Source organism: Mustelus asterias, chromosome 11 (genome assembly GCF_964213995.1).
Source record: "Mustelus asterias chromosome 11, sMusAst1.hap1.1, whole genome shotgun sequence".
In the NCBI taxonomy this organism is placed as follows: Eukaryota; Metazoa; Chordata; class Chondrichthyes; order Carcharhiniformes; family Triakidae; genus Mustelus; species Mustelus asterias.
The window spans coordinates 94562363-94585467 of NC_135811.1; the positions used below are offsets into that span (position 1 = coordinate 94562363).

Below are 23105 nucleotides of genomic sequence, written 5' to 3' on the forward strand. Positions count from 1 at the left end.
GAGGGTCTAGCTCCTATAGAAGCATAGAATCCTACGAGGAGGCCATTCAGCCCATCGAGTCTGCACCGACCGCAATCCCTCTCAGGCCCGATCCCCATGCATTTGCCCTAGCTAGCTCCCCGACACTAAGGGGTAATTTAGAATGGCCAATCCACCTAACCCGCACATCTTTGGACTGTAGGAGGAAACCGGAGCACCCGGAGGGAGCCCACGCAGACGCGGGGAGAATGTGCAAACTCCACACGGACCCAAGCTGGGATTCGAACTCGGGACTCTGGCACTGTGAGGCAGCAGTGCTAACCATTGTGTCATCATGCTTCCTGTAACATATTTGAGAGTAGATTTCCACACTAATCCAAAAGGGTATCAACTGAAAGATAAACTGCGAAAGCTGGGGCAGGGGGAGCAGTGGAGTCTTGTTTGAAGAGCGGAAACTTTGGGCAGGATTTTCCAGCCCCATCACCTCCCCCTTCACGGTGTGTTCTGCAGCCACAGAGGCGGCCCACCATTGGCTGGCTGGTGGGATATTCCAATCCCGCCACTGTAAATGGGTTTTCCCCTTTTTCTCACACACTGCTGCTGGAGAAACGGTGGCGGGGAAGGGGGTGGCGCCATCAGCAGGCCAGGAAGATCCCACTGCTGGGAATTGCTGGGAAACTTTGCTGTAGGGTGGAATTGTACAGCCCTGCCATGGTGGGGGCGAGGCCGGAAAATGCAACGAACCATTCAAATGTCCATTGTCTTCAGCAAGAAGAGCTGGAAAATCCCACCTATAAACTTGTTCTTTAGGGACAGGTTTATGATTTCATTTCAATTACCTCATAGAATTAGAGAATCCCTACAATGCAGAAGGAGGCCATTCGGCCTGCACGTACAACAATCCTACCCAGACTCTATCCCCGTAACCCCTTGTATTTACCCTGCTAATCCCTGGACACTAAGGGACAATTTAGCATGGCCAATCAACCTAACCCGCACACCTTTGGAGTGTGGGAGGAAACCGGAGCACCCGGAGGAAACCCACACAGACACGGGGAGAATGTGCAAACTCCACACCGACAGTGACCCAAGGCCAGAATTGAATCCAGATCCCTGGAGCTGTGAGGCAGCAGTGGCAACAACAGTGCCACTGCGCCACCTCAAAGATAACTCTTCTTAATGGGCAAAACCCCTCCCTCTACCTGGGAAAGACTTCTGTTCAAATTGCCCCAATTTGGCACACGTTGAATAGGCAGGTGTTAGCCACAGGTGCCCCCCTCTGCAAACCCTGCTTATCGAAAGGGCTTGCAGTCCCGTTCATTTATCTTCATTTAAAATGTGCTTCAATTTAAAGCAGAGCAAATCTAACAAGGAGATGTGCTCTGTTTTCCCAGTGCAAGTGCCAACAGGTGACTGTTTCGTAAGCTTATAATGAGCGATTACCATGGAATGTATGTGTAGATGAGTTGTCATGCGCCACGGCTAATCATCATTGTGCTAAAGGGGATATTCAAGCATGCAAAGAATAATAAATACCGGGGAGTGGCTAGATGCAAATTAAAGCTAGATTTCCTGCATAAACTGGAGGTGAGAAAGGTCAATCAGTGTCCCCGCTCCCATTTAAATCTTAGTGGTTGCTGTATTGGAAGCTGGGAACAAGCCTAAGTTGGATGCCTCTCACATCCAGCCATGGTGGCACAGCGGTTAGCACTGCTGCCTCACGGTGCCAGGAACCTGGGTTCAATTCCCGGCTTGAGTCACTGTCTGTGTGGAGTCTGCACGTTCTCCCCGTGTCTGCATGGGTATATTCCGGGTACTCCGGTTTCCTCCCACAGTCCAAAGATGTGCGGGTTAAGTGGATTGGCCTTAATAAATTGTCCCTTAGTGTCAGGGGGGCTAGCTAGGATAAATTTTATGGGGTTATGGGTTAGGGCCTGGGTGGGATTACAGTCGGTTTGGACTCAATGGGCCGAATGGCTCCTGCTGCCCTGTAGGATTCTATCCTTGTATAGGAGCTAAACCGTCATGAACAGCTTCATGTCCAGTGTGAGGGGGGCTAGCTAGGGTAAATGTATGGGGTTATGGGGATAGGGCCTGGGTGGGATTGTGATCGGCGCAGACTCTAAGGGCCAAATGGCCTCCTTCTACACTGTAGGGTACCTATGATTAAGTCAGCTTGCCAAATCCCATTGTTCAGGCTCACACACAGAGAATAGACCATTTGGATCAAGTGCACCTGGGATCATATTGCAGCCTAAGTCAGCACTGCTGGCCACTCTAATCCCAACTCCAAAAAGGAGGTTGTAACTCACTTCAAAATTATTTAGTGTAAAGAGAGAAAATGCTGGATATGCTCAACTATTGGTTATTTTATTGAAGGTGCATTTTGTTTCAAATAAACGATAGCTTTTAGCTACCGTGCAGTATACAGTGAATCAACAGCGTGATGACAACGCTGAAATGTCGCTCCAGCCCTGGGTTAAATTGACCAGAAAAATGCCCGAACACGACAGGAACTGTTAGAGTAATACAAGAATCCTTTAACCGTTCTCCAATTGGTAACACAGATCAAACGTTATTTAGAGAGTTATTTATCGTCAAGTTGCAAACACCAAAGCAGTTGGAGCTCGAGTGACAGCACTCAGTCCGATATCAGAGCACTTTGAGCGCTGGTGTGTGCGGTCAGCTCCGCCTCACCACACGCCCTTGAGGAGGAATGACAAGGTGGTTCGATACTCAGCTCAAGTGCGTCGTGAAATGATCATACAATTTCATCCCAGCGGAGCAAGTCTGGAGAAGACTGTCACAGGAAGCTTAGGTTACATGCAAGGGTCACCTTTGATTTTTTTTCCTTCACTTGCAGTTGTGCTACTGAAGTGCCCACGGGCAAATGATAAAAATGTAGCTATTTTAACCAGGAATTGTCCATGGGCTAACTCTGACAAATAATGCATTGGCTACTTAAGAGCTTTGTCTTCAGGAGGGCCATTCATCAGTGCCAGTTGCTGATACAAATCCAACCTTGCGCCCCTGAACCTCGGCGAGTCTCTCGAAGCTTTGGACGAGGGGACAAAGTCATCGATCCACTGATCAGTTAAACTAATTTATTAATGCGGTATGTTCTGAGGTACTTCAGCTGTCTGGGTTGGGGCGCTGAGCATACGATTGAGAAAGCAGAATTTGCCACATCTAGGGTTATCCATTCAACTGCAGATTCCCAAATGGAAATTTCAATCACTAATATTTTTAGTGTGATGCACGGCCACAGGAAATCTACCCCGATCTCTACACATTTGGAAAGAGAACTAATTTAGAAAGAAACATTTAGTGCTTTATTTCTGTAAAGGAGTGCTTCAGGGCCTTTCTTTAGCAAACACTAGGGAATAGGCCCCCACATGTTGCGTCTCTTTACCGTACCACAGTGTAGCCTGGTACAGGATCAGTATTAAGCCCACCATTAAGGGTGATGAAGGCACAGTTACACTAGAGGGAATTTAAGTTTTTTTTTTGTAAGTTCTTTATCATTAAGAGGAATGTGGAGTTTCTCGATGAACTAGAATGATAAGTGTGCACAAAGGGCTCTATTCGAGTCCACGAAAGTTCCATAGAAATAACGGCGTAATGCTATAATTCTGAAGATAATGAATCAAAATATTATATTTGGTGCGTATTTGTTAGAGTCCAATAGAATTTGTTTTAAAAGGCAATACCCCAAAGTGACTATCATATATTTTTACTACACAACACAAAGTCTATCACTGCCATCAATCGTTCGCGCAGTCCCTGTAGAAATCCAACTTTCAATACAAACAAACAGCCCACATCTCCCTTAGCAACACAGTATCACAAACATTCAAACACTTGGTTAGTCTTCCTCTTCATTAGTTCCTTTCCACAAGAAGCCAACACAGCAACAGTCAATCTGCAAGCCTCATAAATAAGCAACAGCTTTCTGGATTCAGAAATAGCCAGATTTGAGGCCTAGGCTGAAGGAAAAGCCTTGGATACCGACCTTGGACTAGGCAACAATCCTGTTGCTTCTGTGCCAGTTACTGTACAAAATGCACAATAAATACAAGTAATTATGAGTCCGTTCTTCACATCACTGAGCAACTTTTAGCACGGTCCTTTCTGATCTCGGAGTCATCCACCAGTATGTCAGTCCGCCCAGGCATTTGCGACACCCTCTTTAATCCTCGCTTGGAATTGCTGCGTTTCAGATTTTTTTGCATCTTATTTACAGAAGCCAGGGTCGTAACGTGAAAGACGTCACGGACACTGTTCTCAGAAACTTTGGATGAACATTCCACGTAGGCCGTAGCTCCTATTTGACGAGCCACTGTGCTGCCCTGCAAAAAGGAAAAAGGGAAGGAGGGGGAGAAGAAAATACCATAATGTCAACCTTCACTGCATAAGGAAAAGCATGAAATGTATGCTTCACATTTAATTAACCTTCATCCATTATGTTGTCCAACACAAGTAATTTGAGCACAGCATGAAATGGCATCCAAGCAGCATTAATTCAAGAGCATGTCAAAATAGCTGAAGTAAAGCTTAGGCTCACTGTGTGTTTTTAACACTGCTTTTGGAATTGGGTGACCTTTGCGTCTTTTTTCTTCAAGAGAACAGAAGCTCGCTTGTGAGAAACGTATTACGGTGAAAATCTAGATTAAGTCAAGCTTGGTCTTTCCCTCCCAGCGTCCCATCACTCTTGCCCCACCTTCCGCACAATAAGGAGCGCTGAGGATCCCATTTAACGTTCGTACGTGAGCGTAATTCCATGCTCTTGGGTGGGGAGGAGTGGGGGGGGGGGGGTGGGAGACGAGGGCCTTTGTGAGGGTGAACACCCAATTAAAGGCTCAAAACAGAATCATCGCCTTTTCCACTCGATTGGGTAAACTTTTTAATGACCACGCTTCGACAGAACAAGTGAAAAGAACGAACGTTTATACACGGGAATTACTCAGTTTGTCAACAGATTACACTGAGGTTTTATTTATTCGACAGATCTTGCATCAATTCAAGTTATTGCTCGAATCCCTTAAGGGGGGAGTTCATGGCTGTTAAGGGAACAGCTATTGCGGTTCATACTAACGGTATGCTTTCTCTGTGAAAAAGACAGGAACATATTTTAATCCAAGCGATGGGTTTGTGAAAAGCTGGCTGATATATAAATAAGGCCAGGCTTCTGTGCAAAGAGATTTGTGCAGGGCGTAACAATATTAGTATAATTAGTGACAACCAGCCACCTGTGGACTATCATGTACTGTTGCAGCTGCTGGAATTAAAAAGCTGGAATGCAAAATAGCCACATACTTTGTTAATTGTGAGATGTGATAGACTGGTTCTACAGTCAGTTTTACTGGTTGCTTGTTTATTTTGACGCCTTACAGAGGGAGACGCGAAGCAGCGAAAATAAAAACCATACCAAATGAATTGTGAATAGAGATGTCACTGCACAATGTTTTGAAACTCCAAAAATAACAGTTATTGAGATGGAGTATATCGGTGTTACTTGCCAGCTACCAGCTGCTGTTTAACACTCAGTACATGAGCAGTCATGAAATTCGAATAGTCAATATTTTACTAAGAGTGCTGACATCCAGATTTTGATTTGATTTGATTTTGATTTGATTTATTATTGTCACATGTATAAGTATACATTGAAAAGTATTGTTTCTTGCGCGCCATACAGAGAAAGCATACCATTCATAGAGAAGGAAACAAGAGAGTGCAGAATGTAGTATTACAGTCATAGCTAGGGTGTAGAGATAGATCAACTTGATGCGCGGTAGGTCCATTCAAAAGTCTGACAACAGCAGGGAAGAAGCTGTTCTTGAGTCGGTTGGTACGTGACCTCAGACTTTTGTATCTTTTTACGGACGGAAGAAGGTGGAAGAGAGAATGTCCGGGGTGCGTGGGGTCCTTAATTCTGCTGGCTGCTTTTCCGAGGCAGCGGGAAGTGTAGACAGAGTCAATGGATGGGAGGCTGGTTTGCGTGATGGATTGGGCTACATTCATGACCTTTTGTAGGTTCTTGTGGTCTTGGGCAGAGCAGGAGCCATACCAAGCTGTGATCCAACCAGAAAGAATGCTTTCTATGGTGCATCTGTAAAAGTTGGCCAGAGTTGTAGCTGACATGCTAAATTTCCTTAGTCTTCTGAGAAAGTAGAGGCGTTGGTGGGCTTTCTTAACTATAGTGTCGGCAGGGGGGGACCAGGACAGGTTGTTGGTGAGCTGGACACCTAAAAGCTTGAAACTTGAAAAACTTGAAAATCGCACCAGTCACAAAAAATAAACGAACTCCAAGAGTTCGGGGCAGCACAGTGGTTAGCACTGCTGCCTCATAGTGCCAGGGACCCGGGTTCAATTCTGACATTGGGTGACTATCGGTGTGGAGCCTGCACATTCTCCCCGTGTCTGCATCGGTTTCCTCCCACAGTCCAAAGATGTGCAGGTGAGGTTGATTGGACATGATAAATTGCCCCCAAGTGTCAGGAGAATTAGCAGGATAAATATGTGGGGTCACGGGGATAGGGCCTTGGTACAGTTGTGGTCGGTGGAGACTCAATGGGCCAAATGACCTCCTTCTGCACTGTAGGAATTCAATGATAAAGACCAGTATGATAGAGGGAGTGGGAATAATTGGTTGGCTTTTTCAAAGAAGAGGCACTAACATGATGGGGCCGAATGGCCTTCTGTGACGCAAGATACTTTTTAAAAATATAAAACTCGCCAAAGTGATTACAAGAAATAGTCTAATCTTGTGGTTCACATATGTCGCTTAGACATTTTAAACAAAAGTCTGATGTGAAGGAGATCGAAAGGTAAGGGACTGAATTTAGCCAAAAGGCAGGGAATGTGAGTAATTCATTCTACAAAGTGCTTACTGGAGGTGGGGTGGGAGGTGGGCATGGTTGAGAGCGGTATGCAGTTTTATCACATGGAGCTAGATTCACAGAGATTGAAAAGGCTACAATGGCATTGTGTTTTCTGGGATTACTCATTCAGGGACACAGCCAGAATATATGCAACAGTGCCTGCACGTCAGCTCCAGAAGCGTATACACCGCTCCAACGAAAAAGTGATTTCGATGTCCAGAGAACTATAAGTGCATTGTAAAATAAAAATTTACAAGCACCAACTGGGAAATGTCACCGTGTTATGGATTAGCCCTCAGTGCGCTCAAGCTTCTTCACAGTTTTCAAAAGACGCACGCATTTTCTATCACCCAGCAGCTGAAATGGGGATGATTTATAACGCATTTCAAATGGTGGTGGCGTGTAGAGAACCTACACGGGCTTGACTGGACTCGAGTGGACAATCAGCTTTCCCATCCACTTGTACAAATGACCAATTACTCAGAGGCACATCTCATTAAAACGGGTTCCGACATTACTAACAACCTGCCCCTGCGCATCCTCCATATGCTGCTGTTTGCTGTCTCTCCAGTTTTCTTATTTAATCGCAGCGTGGATGTCTGCAAGAGCAACTCGGCCAGTCCCACACCCCCTGCACCTTTTCTCTTTTCAGATAATGAACCAAATCTCTTTTGAATGCCTCAGCTCAATCTATCCTCACCACACTCCTAGCCAGAGCATTCCAGATCCTAACCACTTGCTACACAAAAACATTTTTCCTCTTGTGGCTGTTGCTGCTTTTGCCAATCGCCTGGCATTAATGCCCTTTTGTTTTTAATCCTCCTGCCAACTGGAATGTTTTCTTCCTCTCTACCCAGTCCAGACCTGACATGATAGTCATCGATTTCAGGAAACATAGTGGAGGACATATCTACATCAACAGTGATGAAGTGGAGATGGTTCAGAGCTTCAGGTTTCTTAGTGTTGAGACGACCAACAATCTGACCTAGTCCCTCCACGCCGATGCTATAGTTAAAAAAGCCCCCCAACGCCTCTACTTTCTCAGGAGGCTAAGGAAATTTGGCATGTCCACTACGACTCTCACCAATTTATACAAATGCACCATAGAAAGCATCTTTTCTGGATGTATCACAGCTTGGTGTGGCTCCTGCTCTGACCAAGACCACAAGAAACTACAAAGTGTTGTGAATGTAGCGTAGTCCATCACGCAAACCAGAATCTCATCCAGCGATTCCATGTACACTTCCCACTGCCTCAGAAAAGCAGCCAGCATAATCGTGGACCCCAGGCACCCCGGACATACTCTCTTCCACCTTCTTCCGTCAGACAAAAGATACAAAAGTCTGAGATTACAGACCAACCGACTCAAGAACAGCTTCCTCCCTGCTGCCATCAGACGTTTGAATGGACCTATCACATATTAAGCTGATCTTTCTCTTCACCCTATCTGCAACGACAACACTATATTATGCACCCTCTCCTTTTCCACTATGTACTCTATGTACAGTATGCTTTGTATAGCACTCAAGAAACAATACTTTTCATTGTATCCTAATACAATTGACAATAATAAATCAAATCAAATTTTGAGCATCTCTATACCAAATCCCCAATTAACCTTCTCTTCTCCAATGTACCCACGTTGCTGAATTCCTCATCCTTGGGACATTCTCGTGAATTGTTTCTGCATTCTCTCCCGCCTTCATAAAGTGTGAGGCACAGCTTTCCCTGAATGACCAACCTCAGAGAGACAAATGTTGCCAGCTTGCCTCAAAAGTTCAGTCAACTTTAGGTACAGGAAGACGGGGAGAAATAAATACTCTTGTACCTGTTCATGTGTAACTGGAATAAGCCGCTGCTTTGAAAGTTCCCTCAGCACATTCAGATCTGTCCTCATGTCGATCTTACACCCAACCACCAGCACTTTGGCACTGGGACAGAACTCTTGAGTTTCACTTTGCCACTGGAAAAGAAGAAGCAAAATGGTTACATCAGACTGTTTAGTGCTGAGATGAAGTAAGCTCATCTCAAATCATCCACAAGTTAAACTATTACAATGCTCCAGATTGTTAATTGCCTCAGAAAGGGGGTAATCTGATACTTGCAAGATAGATTGGAGTTTACTCTTCATAGTATCATAGAATCCCTACAGTGCAGAAGGAGGCCATTCAGCCCATTGAGTCCGCACCAAAAACAATCCCACCCAGCCCCTATCCCCGTAACCCCACATATTTACCCTGCTAATACCCCTAACTTACCCATCTTGGGATACTAAGGGGGAATTCAGCATGGCCAATCTACCTACCCGCACATCTTTGGACTGTGGGAGGAAACTGGAGCATCCAGGGGAAATCCACTCAGACACGGGGAGAACATGTAAACTCTACACAGACAGTCACCCAAGGCTGGAATCGAACCCAGGTCCCCGGCATCGTGAGGCAGCAGTGCTAACCACTGTGCCACGTGCCACCCTTGCCATCTCATTATGGGAATATTCTGCAATGCACCTTCCAAGCTTTGAGTACGTTTGTGTGGGAGACACATGTTTAAAGTTAGCTACTAAAAGGTCAGTCCCAAATCGGCCAAGGTCTCCTGAGTACAGCAGAACTCACGGGTCAAGGACTGTGGGAGACTGGGTAAATGATCCGCCCATTACAAAACTTGGTGTGCAAACAATGCTGGATCAACATAACTGACAGGGGACGGCTCCCTCAGGACAGAACCACAACAAGCAGCGAGATTGCAGAACACACTACTGACAAGGGGGAGCGGAAGTGAATAGCATAGGTGCGTTTAGGAGAAAGCTGAATCAACGTATGAAGGGGGAAAGGATAGAAGGATAATGTTGATAGGGGCAGATGAAGAGGATAAGAGGAGATTCCTATAAACACCAGCATCGATGACGCTAATTGGAGGTATAGGGTTTGCAGTTTCATCAGCAACTTTGATTGTTGATTGTATTTGTATGGAGTCTCGCGATGAGAGTGAATTCATCTGAAGCGATTACGCTGTCTAGTCCAATTTAGACCTGCTCATATCCACAAGTGGATTTCTACACAGTTCCGCTGGTCAGACCTGCCGGCACGGAACACACCAGGCCAATTAACCCTCTAAATTGCAAAAAAAGCTTTTAAAATATCAGAACCCGCAGGAAGCCAGTGGGATCGGTGTGGGTAGGTCAGATTTTAGCCGTCTGTCCCACAGCTGTAGCACCACCACCACACGCACTCCCAGCCCCTCCCACCCCCAAAACAAGTGACCAAGGCTAAAATCAGCCATTTCGACTCTCGAAGGACTTTGGCTCCTCCAAAATCTACAAGATTCCTTTTATGGATGCACCACAGAAAGCATTCTTTCTGGTTGTATCACAGCTTGGTATGGCTCCTGCTCTGCCCAAGGCAGCAAGGAACTACAAAAGGTCATGAATGTTGCCCAATCCATCAAGCAAGCCAGCCTCCCATCCATTGACTCTGTCTACACTGCTCGCTCGGCAAAACAGTCAGCATAATTAAGGACCCCGCGCACCCCGGACATTCTCTCTTCCATCTTCTTCCGTCGGGAAAAAGATACAAAAGTCTGAGGTCACGTACCAACCAACTCAAGAACAGCTTCTTCCCTGCTGCTGTCAGACTTTTGAATGGACTTACCTTGCATTTAGTTGATCTTTCTCTACACCCTAGCTATGACTGTAACACTACATTCTGTACTCTCTCATTTCCTTCTCTATAAACGGTATGCTTTATCTGTATAGTGCGCAAGAAACAATACTTTTCACTGTATGCTAATACATGTGACAATAATAAACCAAATCAAATCAAAGATTGACAACCGGAATTTACACAAACATAAAGTACTGGACTTTTAAAGAAAAAGTAGCAAACAAACTACATAACGTTCTGCCTCTGTGTGGAAACATCCTACCTTCACCCTGATGTTAATAAGTGACCAAGTAACTGCCTCAGATATCACGCAATGCTATTTCGCATGCTTTGCTTTTGTTTGACACTACAAAAAGGGTTCAGAAATAAAATGATTCCCCTCAACAGTTACGAAAATGCCTGGGCATTCTGCTCTGCAGCACTACTTTCTCATAATGCAATTTACATCATAAAATTAGTGTTATGTCTCCAGCCCTAGGGAGCCTTGCATAATGAACCATGACCTGGATAATGACCCAAGCTCTCAATTATCCTGCTGTTGGCTCCCATAAGTGTTGACAGTTCAGGAAGCTGGAAAGGGATGAGAGTTACTGTGACCCCCCCCTAGAAAGGGGCACTGGAGTCAGGAATTTGGCATGCTGGGTCACGGATCATTTATAGAGCAGTTGATTTGTGACTGGTGGGTGTCCTGACCTCTCTTCTCCACACGTCTCATCATTTTCTTTGAATCCCGAGCATCTTGGGCCTCAAACAGCTACCCAGAGACTCTCGTTCCATTGACCCATTGTGGAATTAGCAGTTCATTGGGCATTGTGCGGGAAAAGGCATCAAGGCACGTCATGGCGAGCGGTCATGTGTAATGACAAATGAAGAGACGGTGCAGGACAGCTGTGTCGGCAACTGCGAGCCCGGTTTACACAGCTCCAGTCGCTTCCTGCTTACAGGAATATAGCTGATTACTGATGTCCAAATGCCACAACACGAAGAGTGGCAACTACTTTCCTGATAAGTGTAGGAGAACCACACAGAATTGCCAAACAATCAAAGTGAAACTTGCAGCATTTGATTCAAAGGACTGTCTGTCAATCAAATTCCCTTGTCATGGTTGGGTGAGAGTTCCCAGCAGCTTGCTAGGGAATGGGATGGTGGGGCGGGGGTAGTGTGTGGAAGAAAGGAGAAGTGGGGGACAGGAGAAGGGATTATATTAACACCACCCAATATATCCGGGTCATATCCTAACTCTTTCAATGAATTATTATAACAGGGGCATATTGCCATCATGAGCTAAACTTGGAATGAAACAGGAGGAAGAGACAATGAATTATATCAATTGCAGCAATCGGTCTCCCTCAGTTCTGAGCGCAGCAGAAGAAATGCAAAGCAGCAAGGTGGCACAGTGATTAGCACTTCTGTCTTATAGCACCAGGGACCTGGGTTCGATTCCAGCCTCGGATGACTGTGTGTGGAGTCTGCACATTCTCCCCGTGTCTGTGGGTTTCCTCCGGGTGCTCCCGTTTCCTCCCACACTCCAAAGATGAATTGGCCATGCTAAATTGCCTGTTAGTATCAGGGGGGTTAGTGGGGTAAATACATGGGGTCATGACGTTAGGGCTTAGGTGGGTTGCACTGTCAGAGAGTTGGTGCAGACTCGATGGACCAAATGGCCTCCTTCTGCACTGTAGCGATTCTATGATTCCGCAGTGGGATGAGAGGCCACATTTCACATTCAGACCTCCGATGCAGAATGATGCAGTCAACAAGCAACACTTGAGATGGTGAAATTTTTAAAGTTTATTTATTTGTCACAAGTAGGCTTACATTAACACTGCAATGAAGTTACTGTGAAAATCCCCTAGTCGCCACACTCCGGCGCCTGTTCAGGTACACTGAGAGAAAATTTAGTATAGGCAATGCACCTAATCAGCACGTCTTTCAGACTGTGGGAAACCCACGCAGACACGGGGAGAACGTGCATACTCCACACAGACAGTGACCCAAGCCGAGAATCAAACTAGGGTCGCTGGCACTGTGAGGCAGCAGTGCTAACCACTGCCACTGTGCCGCCCTGAAAGTTATCCCAATGTTTATCCTTAGCACAGTGGAGGACACCAGAGTCACTTATTCCTGCAACTGCTGCCAGGCTGTAACCCGGGCCACTAACTTTGCATGGAATTCCTGGAATCCCACTCGATAAAAACAAAATTAGATTTACTCTGTCATCATAAGTTATCAGTGCTGACTGTGACCGCTGACTGCAAGCAAATCATGTAAAGCTTGGAAAGACTTGCCAGAGAAGGTTAGTGTCAGGACCGAATTTTAAAAGTCAAAAAGACTCAGACTTCCCAGGGAAGTAGATCAGTGATTCCCAACCAGTGTCCCCTGAAGACCTCCAAGTGTGCCATGAAAAAACATTCAAAGTCATTGAAAATTCGTGTAATTAAACTAAAACTAACCTTCATGTTCAGCTCTGTGTTTGGGATCTCCAAGACCCAATGAATCTTGGGCCTCCCACACATGCGCCGGTTAGGAAAGAGCCGTACATGCGCGGTTTAGATTTTATGATGGTCAGGCCCATGCGTATGACCAACGGGACTTGGAGCTGAAGGCAAAGGCCTCTATGTGCCCACACAAAATGCAAAAACTCAAAAAGGGCGCAAAAACCTTTGGAGAAGCGAGAGAGACAGGGAGAGGCTAAAAGCGAAGTTTCCAGTAAGGGAAGAAGACAGAGAAAATAGAAGGAGTGCCTCAAAATATTCTGATACTGCAGAGGTGTGCCATGACATAAAAGGTTGGGAACCATTGAAGTAAATAACAGAAGGTTTTAACTGTGCAAGTTGTTTCCTTGCCCTCTTCTGCAGGCAAAAGGTCTTTGTGGGTTGGATGGTTGGTGGTGGTACAGTTTAATTATACTGATATTTGTAATTCACACAAGTACAGTGGCAGTGGTTAGCACTGCTGTCTCACAGTGCCAGGGGCACAGGTTCGATTCCCGGCTTGGGTCACTGTCTGTGTGGAGTCTGCACGTTCTCCCCATGTCTGCATGGGTTTCCTCCGGGTGCTTGGTTTCCTCACAGTCCAAAAGGTGTGCTGGTTAGGTGCATTGGCCATGCTAAATTCTCCCTCAGTGTACCCAAACAGGCGCCGGAGTGTGGCAACTAGGGGATTTTCACAGTAACTTCATTGCAGTGTTAATGTAAGCCTACTTGTGACACAAATAAATAAACTTAAACAACTTAATTGGCCATTATTTGTACATGTACCACAGTGAATTTTATTGGGTTATTTGACTGTAGGGGAACAGAGCCCAGCCTGATCCTGTGCTCAGTTGACATCCAGCACCTGGAGGTCAACAGCAGCAATGCTGGCCAACTTCTCTCTCCCCAAGATTGGATACTGATGTCAACCCATGGCACCTTCATCTTGATCTTGCCCGACTTCAGTTACTTTAATGCAGAATGGGCATTTGCAAATTGGCAACCTCCTTGCTTTCATGGAGCAACCAGGTATCAGGGGAGTCTTTTAATTGAGAAACTCAGTAAAGCGTCAAGGCTTAATGTGCAAGACATCTTAAAAGGGTCAAGTATTACAAAGAAGGCAGGGCAAATCTGGAAACAATTTCCAGGTAACTTACAACTTTAGTTTAGAAGTCTGAATTGTAGGGGGAATAAGTTAAGAAATTCCACAGTGCTGAGGGTAGGATGAATTGGGTCAGGACACAGCCGACAATTGACGACAATAAAGTAAGGGTGCCAGGAAGAGAAATAGCTTCCTGTGTTTGCACGGTTAGGAAGGTTAAGAGGACTGAGCATAATTCCATTGCTAAACTAGATTTTTAAAAATTCACTGCTGGGACATGGGCGTCGCTGGCTGGCCAGCATTTATTGCCCATCCCTAGTTGCCCGAACGCAGTTGAGAGTCAACCACATTGCTGTGGCTCTGGAGTCACATGTAGGCCAGACCAGGTAAGGACGGCAGATTTCCTTCCCAAAAGGACATTAGTGAACCAGATGAGTTTTTTTCCGACAATCGCCAATGGTTGATTCTTAATTCCAGATATTTTTTATTGTATTCAAATTCCACCAGCTGCCGTGGTGGAATTCCAATCTGGGTCCCCAGAAAATTTGAGGAGTTTCTGGATTAATAGCCTAGCGATAATACCACTGGACCATCGCCTCCCCCAAAGAAATTTGATCAAATACTCTTCATAGAAATCATAGAAACCCTACAGTGCAGAAGGAGGCCATTCGGCCCATCGAGTCTGCACCGACCACAATCCCACCCAGGCCCTACCCCCACATATTTACCCGCTAATCCCTCTAACCTACACATCCCAGGACTCTAAGGGGCAATTTTTAACCTGGCCAATCAACCTAACCCACACATCTTTGGACTGTGGGAGGAAACCGGAGCACCCGGAGGAAACCCACGCAGACACGAGGAGAATGTGCAAACTCCACACAGACAGTGACCCGAGCCGGGAATCGAACCTGGGACCCTGGAGCTGTGAAGCAGCAGTGCTAACCACTGTGCTACCGTGCCGTCCTGTCTTGTCTTAACTACAGTAGTTGCTAGCAGTTGTTAGACAGGACAAGACCCATTTTGCTTCCCGCAGATTGAACCAAGATGAGAAAATGGATGTGGGAGAACAGATTTAGCCATTGTCCATTTCTGGTGTGCTTTATCACAGAGGACGGCTGAGCAGCAACCTCATTACAGAAAAAAAAACAGAGCTCGTGATAAACCCAGAAAGTAACCCCAGCTGCTGAAAGAGATTAACACAGAGGGACAGGTTATTGACAATTACCGACAGAGGCCAGAGGAAGTAAATGCACACCATCCCTTTTCTCCACAGGGACTCTATGCTCATTTCCCACATGTTGGCCATGCCTAGGCCCATCATGTCTAAGCTTCTAATCTAACCAGGTCTCAGGAGACCTCAACAAACCAACTCAGGCATGGGGGAGTGGGGAAGGCGGGGGGGGGGGGGGGGGGAGACACATACTGGTCACAAACTGGATCAAACGAGCTGCTGACAGGAACTAACCTTCCCTCACAGTTGCCAAAGCAACAGTTTGAGTTTATAATTTATTACATTTAGTGCAAATGAGGACAATAAGGCCGACAAAAGCCATTGAAGCTCAGGTATGGATGGGGCCCATTACGACCAGCCTTCAATCTTTCAGGGACACATTATCAGAATTTGATTCACACATCAATTCCTAACCCTTTAAAATTAAGTGTTTTTCCTTTATTAAAAGAAATGCACGGCTGAACTGTCATCGAATGAACACTTCACACAAATCTTTGAGGTAGTTTATTTTCAATTTTGAAATTTCAAAGTTGACTAAACTGCTTCATTGTCACACATTCAGTGACTTCAGCTCATCAACATAATTACATCCCACAAATCACCATCAATTATCCTTTACACCTCTTTTAATTTGTACCTCTGAGCTGCCGATACATAATACTGAAATCATGATAATAGATTACTTCATGTAATCTTCTCCAGGTAGCATCCTCAATTATCTGAGGGTTGTTGAACTGTGCCATGATTTTATGAGAGGGAATGATGAGGAAGCAGGTCCAAAGTCTATCTCAGCCGGAATGGGAATTGAACCATGTGCTGTTGCCATTATTCGGAACCACATGCTAGCCATCTAGCTAACCGAGCTAAACTCCCTCCACCCGCCCCCCCACCTCCACCCGCCCCCCCACCTCCACCCGCCCCCCCACCTCCACCCGCCCCCCACCTCCACCCCCCAGTTTAAGTGGTCTTCTTCATGTTAAATCTCCTGCATTGCCCCAGTGGTTAGCACTGCTGCCTCACAGCGCCAGGGCCCCGGGTTCGATTCCCGGCTTGGGTCACTCTCTGTGCAGAGTCTGCACATTCTCCCCGTGTCTGCGTGGGTTTCCTCCCACAGTCCAAAATACATGCTGGTTAGATGCACTGGCCATGCTAAATTCTCCCTCAGTGCCCGAACGGGGAGCCGGAGTGTGGCGACCAGGGGATTTTCACAGTAACTTTATTGCAGCGTTAATGTGAGCCTACTTGTGACACAAATAAATAAATTTAAACAGTGTGAAATGGTAATATATCTCCACTGGTGAGCTGAACTAGATAGTTGTGGCCAGTTCAAAGGCCAGAGTTGATGTGTGCACTGTATTTACTGCACAGAATATATTCCATGATATTTGCAGTAAATTTTCAATTGATATAAATGAAATAGCTGTATTGTTTGGTAGCCAGAGGACAGAACAGTGGAAACAGCATTATTAATTTTATATTTGTACCAGTTATGCAAATAATAGTGTGCATCTGTACAGTGCTGAAATATTTAAGATCAAAGCTGAATAGATTTACTGCAGTAAAAACAATGGTGTTCATCTTTAGTATGCTGGTGGTATCATCACAGTTATACATGCAAAAGCTGCCAACATTTTTTTTCTCCTCCATTTCAATAGAAGCTGAAGCCCTTTCAAATGAAGGCTATCCAGACCATTATCGCAGCTGGCATTTACAATGGAGATTCTTACAAAACAGTGGTTCTGTTTTTAAGTGGGAGCTGGAGGCAGTGGGTTGGTTTGTTTGCTGGACAGACTACAAATTTCTCTCGGTTTTTCCGCATGTACGCCCACCTTTGTGCCCCCCTTCCCCCCCCCCCCGAAGAGAATGTACGAGACTTTCAAAACTTGCCAACGATATAACTCAGCATCAGTGAAAACCAGCAGCTACAAGAATTGCCATAACACCAGGCCATGTTTTCAATTGCCAGCAGGGTTGGCAACACACTACAAATTTTCAATGGGGAGATGAGGGGTTCTTGCCCCAAATAAGCAACTTATCATGATCCCTGCGGAGCTTCTGAATGGGCTGGGAGAGTGGGAGGGCAATTTTCAATGCAGGATTTGATGAACCCGAACAGTCCAGCACATGGTGGCGCAGTGGTCAGCACGGGACCCGGGTTCAAATCCCAGCTTGGGTCACTGTCTGCGTGGCGCCTGCACGTTCTCCCCGTGTCTGCGTGGGTTTGCTCTGGTTTCCTCCCGCGCTCCAAAGATGTGTAGGTTGGGTGGATTGGCCATGCTAAATTGCCCGTTAGTGTCAGGGGGTCTGGCTAGGTTAAATGCATGGGGTTATTGGGATAGGGCCTGGGTGGGATTGTGGTCGGTGCAGACTCGATGGGCCGAATGGCCTCCTTCCGCACCGTAGGATTCTATGATTCTATGCACATTTGTGCACAGCTCTTGGGTACAATAAACTGAAAGTTTGATTTTATACACAGAAAATCCTCGGGACATGAGAAATAATGTACTAGATCATGTACATTCCCTTTATTTTGGCCGCACGGCCATTTTCAAATGCTTTAATGCTGCTAGCCCTCTGAGGAACTGCTTGCTCCAATCAGCAAAGCAGAGGCAGGCCCCATCATGGCTGCTGTCTGCATTTGATGCAAGCGCTCTACAGGCAGCTCCTGCCTGCTGGAGATGCTCAGAGCCACAAACTGGGTAGTGAGCTGGCCTCTTGCCCAATTTGGCATTACCATTTCACAATAGCGCAGTGTGGCGGTATACAGTGTTGGCCAGAAACTATCTGGGATATCAGTTTCCCGCTTTGAATATCCATGTTCTTTTTTATATAATTGGAATCTGCTCATCAGCCAACTTGCACAGCGTACATAAAGGTACAGAGATATACAATCTGCAAAGATTTGGTTCAGAGTAAAGCTGACTTTTACTCAGAGTCCTGTGCTATGGGCATATTTTGTATCCAGCTGTTAAATGTATTTATTTTATGAAACTTTACTTTTTTTAAACAAGTTGGTATAAAGAAATTTGTCAGCAAAGTTTAGGAATTCTTGGGAGGAAGCTTTCATTCGCATCCACTTTAAAGTTCTAAGTTTATTTATTAGTGTCACAAGTAGGCGTATATCAACACTGCAATGAAGTGACTGTGAAATTCCCCTAGTCGCTGCACTCCGGAGACTATTCGGGTACACCGAAGGAGCATTTAGCATGGCCAATGCACCTAATCAGCATGTCTTTCGGACTGTCGGAGCAAACCCATGCAGACACGGGGAGAACGTGCAGACTCCGCACAGACAGTGACCCAAGGGGGAATCGAATCCAGGTCCCTGGTGCTGAGGCAGCAGTGCTAACCACTGCCACCATGCTGTCCATTTAGGACAAACCCTCCTGTCTATTGCAGTTCGGGTGAAATTAGGAGAGGAAGCGAAACCTCTCCGTCAGTTATCTGAGCTGATTTGACATCCAGTGATTCCTTTGTTTGGAATTAAATCTATTAACTGCAACATACTGCAATCGTAACGCTCTTAAAATGTTGGTTTTAAAATATGGATTTTCTGATCACTGACATTTTTTTTTAGAATATCTGCAGATGCTCCCTCCATCACTGTCAGTTACTGCCTCTTTACACTTGATTTATGCAAGTTATAAATGCATCAAATGCTAACATAACACACACTTCTACGCTGTTAACAAAATCTAACAATGTTTTACTAAGGAGCAAAATAATCTTCAGGGTAAAAGTGGATCTCATGAAAAATAGAAAGTTGCATTATAATAAGAAGATCTCAGGAACATAGTCAGATGTTCTTACAAGTTGGCTCTGTCAGGGAGCCTAGCACAGCTCAAACTATTAATCCTGAGATGCCTGTCAGGAGGGTGTTAGAGACACTTATGTTTGAAACACTGTCGCATTGATCTGAACACCCTTTGTCCACTGTTCTGCTCTCTCAGCTTCGGCAGTTCCTTTGTAAAGCCCAGTGCAGCAGGAGTGATTGGGCAAGAAGGATTTTCTACATACTTAGTAGCTGGCAGGACTTACTGGGTCAACAGGCCAGAGACTGCTGCCTGCATTGCTGAGAAGCACAGAGTTTGGTTTAATTTGACTTCTAATACTTGCCATTTAAGGCAAGGTATTTCTACCCTTAACCAGATGCTTTTGAAAATGTTCTAAAATATAAAATCAGAACAAATAAAGGTCTGTAGAGTTTTCTTTCACACAAGGACACAGAGAAACATGTTTTAGTGAGGAGCTGAAGGAAATTAGTATTAGTAGCGAAATGGTTTTGGGGAAATTGGTGGGATTGAAGGTGGATAAATCCCCTCCTGATAATCTTCATCCCAGATTACTGAAGGAAGTGGCCCTGAAAATAGTAGGTCCATAGGTGTTTATTTTCCAAAATTCTTTTGACTCTGGGATAGTTCCTACAGATTGGAGGGTAGCTAATGTAAGCCCACTATTCAAAAAAGGGAGGTAGAGGGAAAACAGGGAACTATAGACCAGTGAGCCTAACGTTGGTACTGGAGAAGTTGCTCGAGTCTATTATCAAGGATATCATAACTCGGCATTTGGAAGGTATCATCAGACAAAGTCAGCATGGATTTGCAAAAGGGAAATCATGCTTGACGAATCTATTGGAATTATTTGAGGCTGTAACAAAGTAGAGTTGACCAAGGAGAGCCAGTGGATGTGGTTTATTTAGACTTTCAGAAGGCTTTCGACAAGGTCTCACATAACAGATTACTATGTAAAGTTAAAGCACATGGGATTGCACGTAATGTCTTGAGATGGATACAAAGCTGGTTAGCAGATAGGAAGCAAAGAGTTGGCATAAATGGGTCTTTTTCTGATTGGTAGTCAGTGACTAGTGTGATTCCGCAGGGATCTGTGTTAGGACCCCGATTTTCACAGTAACTTCATTGTTAATGTAAGCCTGCTTGTGACACTAATAAATAAACTTTAAACAACTGCTCACATTATAGATTAATGACTTGGAAGGGGTAACTGAATGTATTATCTCCAAATTTGCAGATGATACAAAGTTGGTGGGAGGGTGAGTTGTGAGGAGGATGCAGAGATGCTTCATGGTGAATTGGACAGGCTGAGTGTGTGGGTATAATGTGGATAAATGTGAGGTTATCCACTTTAGTAGCAATAATAGGAAGACAGATTATTACTTGAATGGGTGTAAATTGAGAGAGTCTCAACGAGACTTTGGAGTCCTTGTGCATCAGTCACTGAAAGTGGGTACACAGGTACAGCAGGCAGTAAAGAAGGCAAATGGTATGTTGGCCCTCATAGTGAGAGGATTTGTGTATAGGGATAGGGATGTTTTGCTGCAATTGTATAGGGCATTGGCGAGGCCACATCTGGAATATTGTGTGCAGTTTTGATGTCCTTATCTGAGGAAGGATGTCCTTGCTATAGAGGGAATACAGCGAAGGTTTACCAGGCTGATTCCTGGGATGGCAGGTCTGTCATATGAGGAGAGACTAAGTCGGTTAGGATTACATTCACTGGAGTTTAGAAGAGTGAGCGGGGATCTCATAGAAACTTACAAAATTCTAATAGGTTTAGACAGAGTAGATTCCGAAAGAATGGTGGGGGAGTCCAGAACTATGGATCATTGCTTGAGGAGAAGGGGTAAACCTTTTAGAACTGTGGTGAGGAGAAATTTTTTCACCCAGAGTGTGATGAATGTGTGGAATTCAATACCATCAGAATGTAGCTGAGGCCAAAACATTGTCTGATTTCAAGACTTCAGTAAGAAGTCTTCTTACTGTGTTTACCCCAGTCCACCGCCGGTATCTCCACATCATGACTACCATCGACACTGCAAACTGCCGGCTCCAAGTGGAGAGGATCTCCAAGAAGATAAGACTTCTTACTGTGTTTACCCCAGTCCAACGCCGGCATCTCCACTTCAAGACTTCACCCAGCTCATAGCCCTGTAGCTTACAACACTGAAGATGCAAATCCAAGCATTTCTTTTAAAAAAGAGTTTAGGCTCTCAGGCTCCACCTCCAACTCAGGCAGCGAATTCCAGACACCCACCACCCTCTGCGTAAAAAGGTTCTTCCTCATGTCTCCTCTACAGCTACTGCCACTTATCTTGAGTCGATGTCCTCTGGTTCTAGAACTCTTCATCAAGGGAAATAACTTTTTCCTGTCCACTCTATCTCTTCCCCTCAATTTTGAACACCTCTATCAAGTCACCCCGCAACCTTCTTTGTTCCAAGGAAAATAACCCCAACCTATCCAATCTCTCCTCATAGCTACACTTCTCAAGCCCTGGCAACACTCTTGTCAGCCTCCTCTGCACTCTCTCCAGAGCAATTATGTCCTTCTTGTAATGTTGTAACCAGAAGTGCACACAATACCCGAATTGTGGCCTCACCAATGTTTTATACAAGTCCAACATTATATCCTGACTTTTAAATTTTACACCTCTCTCAATGAAGGAGAGGATTCCATCCGCCTTCCTTACAACCTTGTCTACTTGAACTGCTGCCTTTCGGGGCCTGTGCACTTGTCTCCAACCTATTTGAGGTTTTACCTGTTGTGGGCGGCACGGTAGCACAGTGGTTAGCACTGCTGCTTCACAGCTCCAGGGACCTGGGTTCGATTCCCGGCTTGGGTCACTGTCTGTGTGGAGTTTGCACATTCTTCCTGTGTCTGCGTGGGTTTCCTCCCACAGTCCAAAGATGTGTGGGTTAGGTTGATTGGCCATGCTAAAATTGCCCCTTAGTGTCCTGAGATGCGTAGGTTAGAGGGATTAGTGGGTAAAATATATGGGGGTAGGGCCTGGGTGGGATTGTGGTCGGTGCAGGCTCGATGGGCCGAATGGCCCCGTTCTGTACTGTAGGGTTTCTATGAATCTCTGTAGGGAAGCTTTGAATGGGCCACACCCCCAGCTTCCTAGCCAAGAGGGGGCGGCGGCAGCAGGTGCCAAGTGCACGATAAAATCCAGCCCCTTGCTTTTGGCGTTGGTGGAGGGATTAGTAAGGGACAGCATACCCAACTAAACACTCTGCTCTTTTCGTAAGCGACATTGGGATCACGTATATCTCCTCAGAGGTCAGATGTACCTTGTTTTGCCATCTGTTTTAAACAAATTGAGTAACATTTCATTGTAGAAGCTTATCAGTTTACAGCACAATGTGGCCCATCGTATTTACGCTGAATCTTGAATGGGTTGCAATTGTACTGCCCAGCAATCTCCCAATATCCACAAAAATAAAATACTACAGATACTAGAGATCTGCAACATAAACGGAAAATGCTGGAAATGCTCAGCAGGTCAGGGAGCGTCTGTGGAAAGAGAAACAGAGTTAGTGTTTTAGGTTGATGACCTTTCATCAGAACATGGTTACAACTCCATCTCTCCTCACAGAAGCGACACGGTGGCACAGTGGTTAGCACTGCTGCCTCACAGCGCCAGGGACCCAGGTTCAATTCCCGGCTTGGGTCACTGTCTGTGTGGAGTCTGCATGTTATCCCCGTGTCTGCATAGGTTTCTTTCGGGTGCTCCGGTTTCCTCCCACAGTCCATAAGATGGGCGGGTTAGGTTGATTGGCCATGCTAAATTGCCCTTTAGTGTCAGGGGGACTAGCAGGATAAGTATATAGGGCTATGGGGAAAGGGGCTGGGTGGGATTGTGGTCAGTGCAGACTTGATGGGCCGAAGGCCTCCTTCTGCACCGTAGGGATTCCACGATTCTATGAAGCTGCCTGACTTGCTTTAGTATTTCCAGCATTTTCCATTTTTAATCATCCTGGA

The 23105-nt window shown here is 45.5% G+C and overlaps 1 protein-coding gene across 1 annotated transcript in view; it reads right to left on the minus strand.

The window, feature by feature from the left end:
• Nucleotides 1–2336: 2336 nt before the first annotated feature.
• rnd2 (Rho family GTPase 2) overlaps nt 2337–23105 on the minus strand; it is an 80775-nt gene continuing 60006 nt past the window's right edge. Inside the window, exons 4-5 of the mRNA XM_078223985.1 lie at nt 8689–8823; nt 2337–4328 (exon numbers count right to left, since the gene is read on the minus strand). Of these exons, the coding sequence (XP_078080111.1) occupies nt 4077–4328; nt 8689–8823 (387 nt within the window). The 3' untranslated portion in view covers nt 2337–4076. The remainder of the gene's footprint in view (nt 4329–8688; nt 8824–23105) is intronic.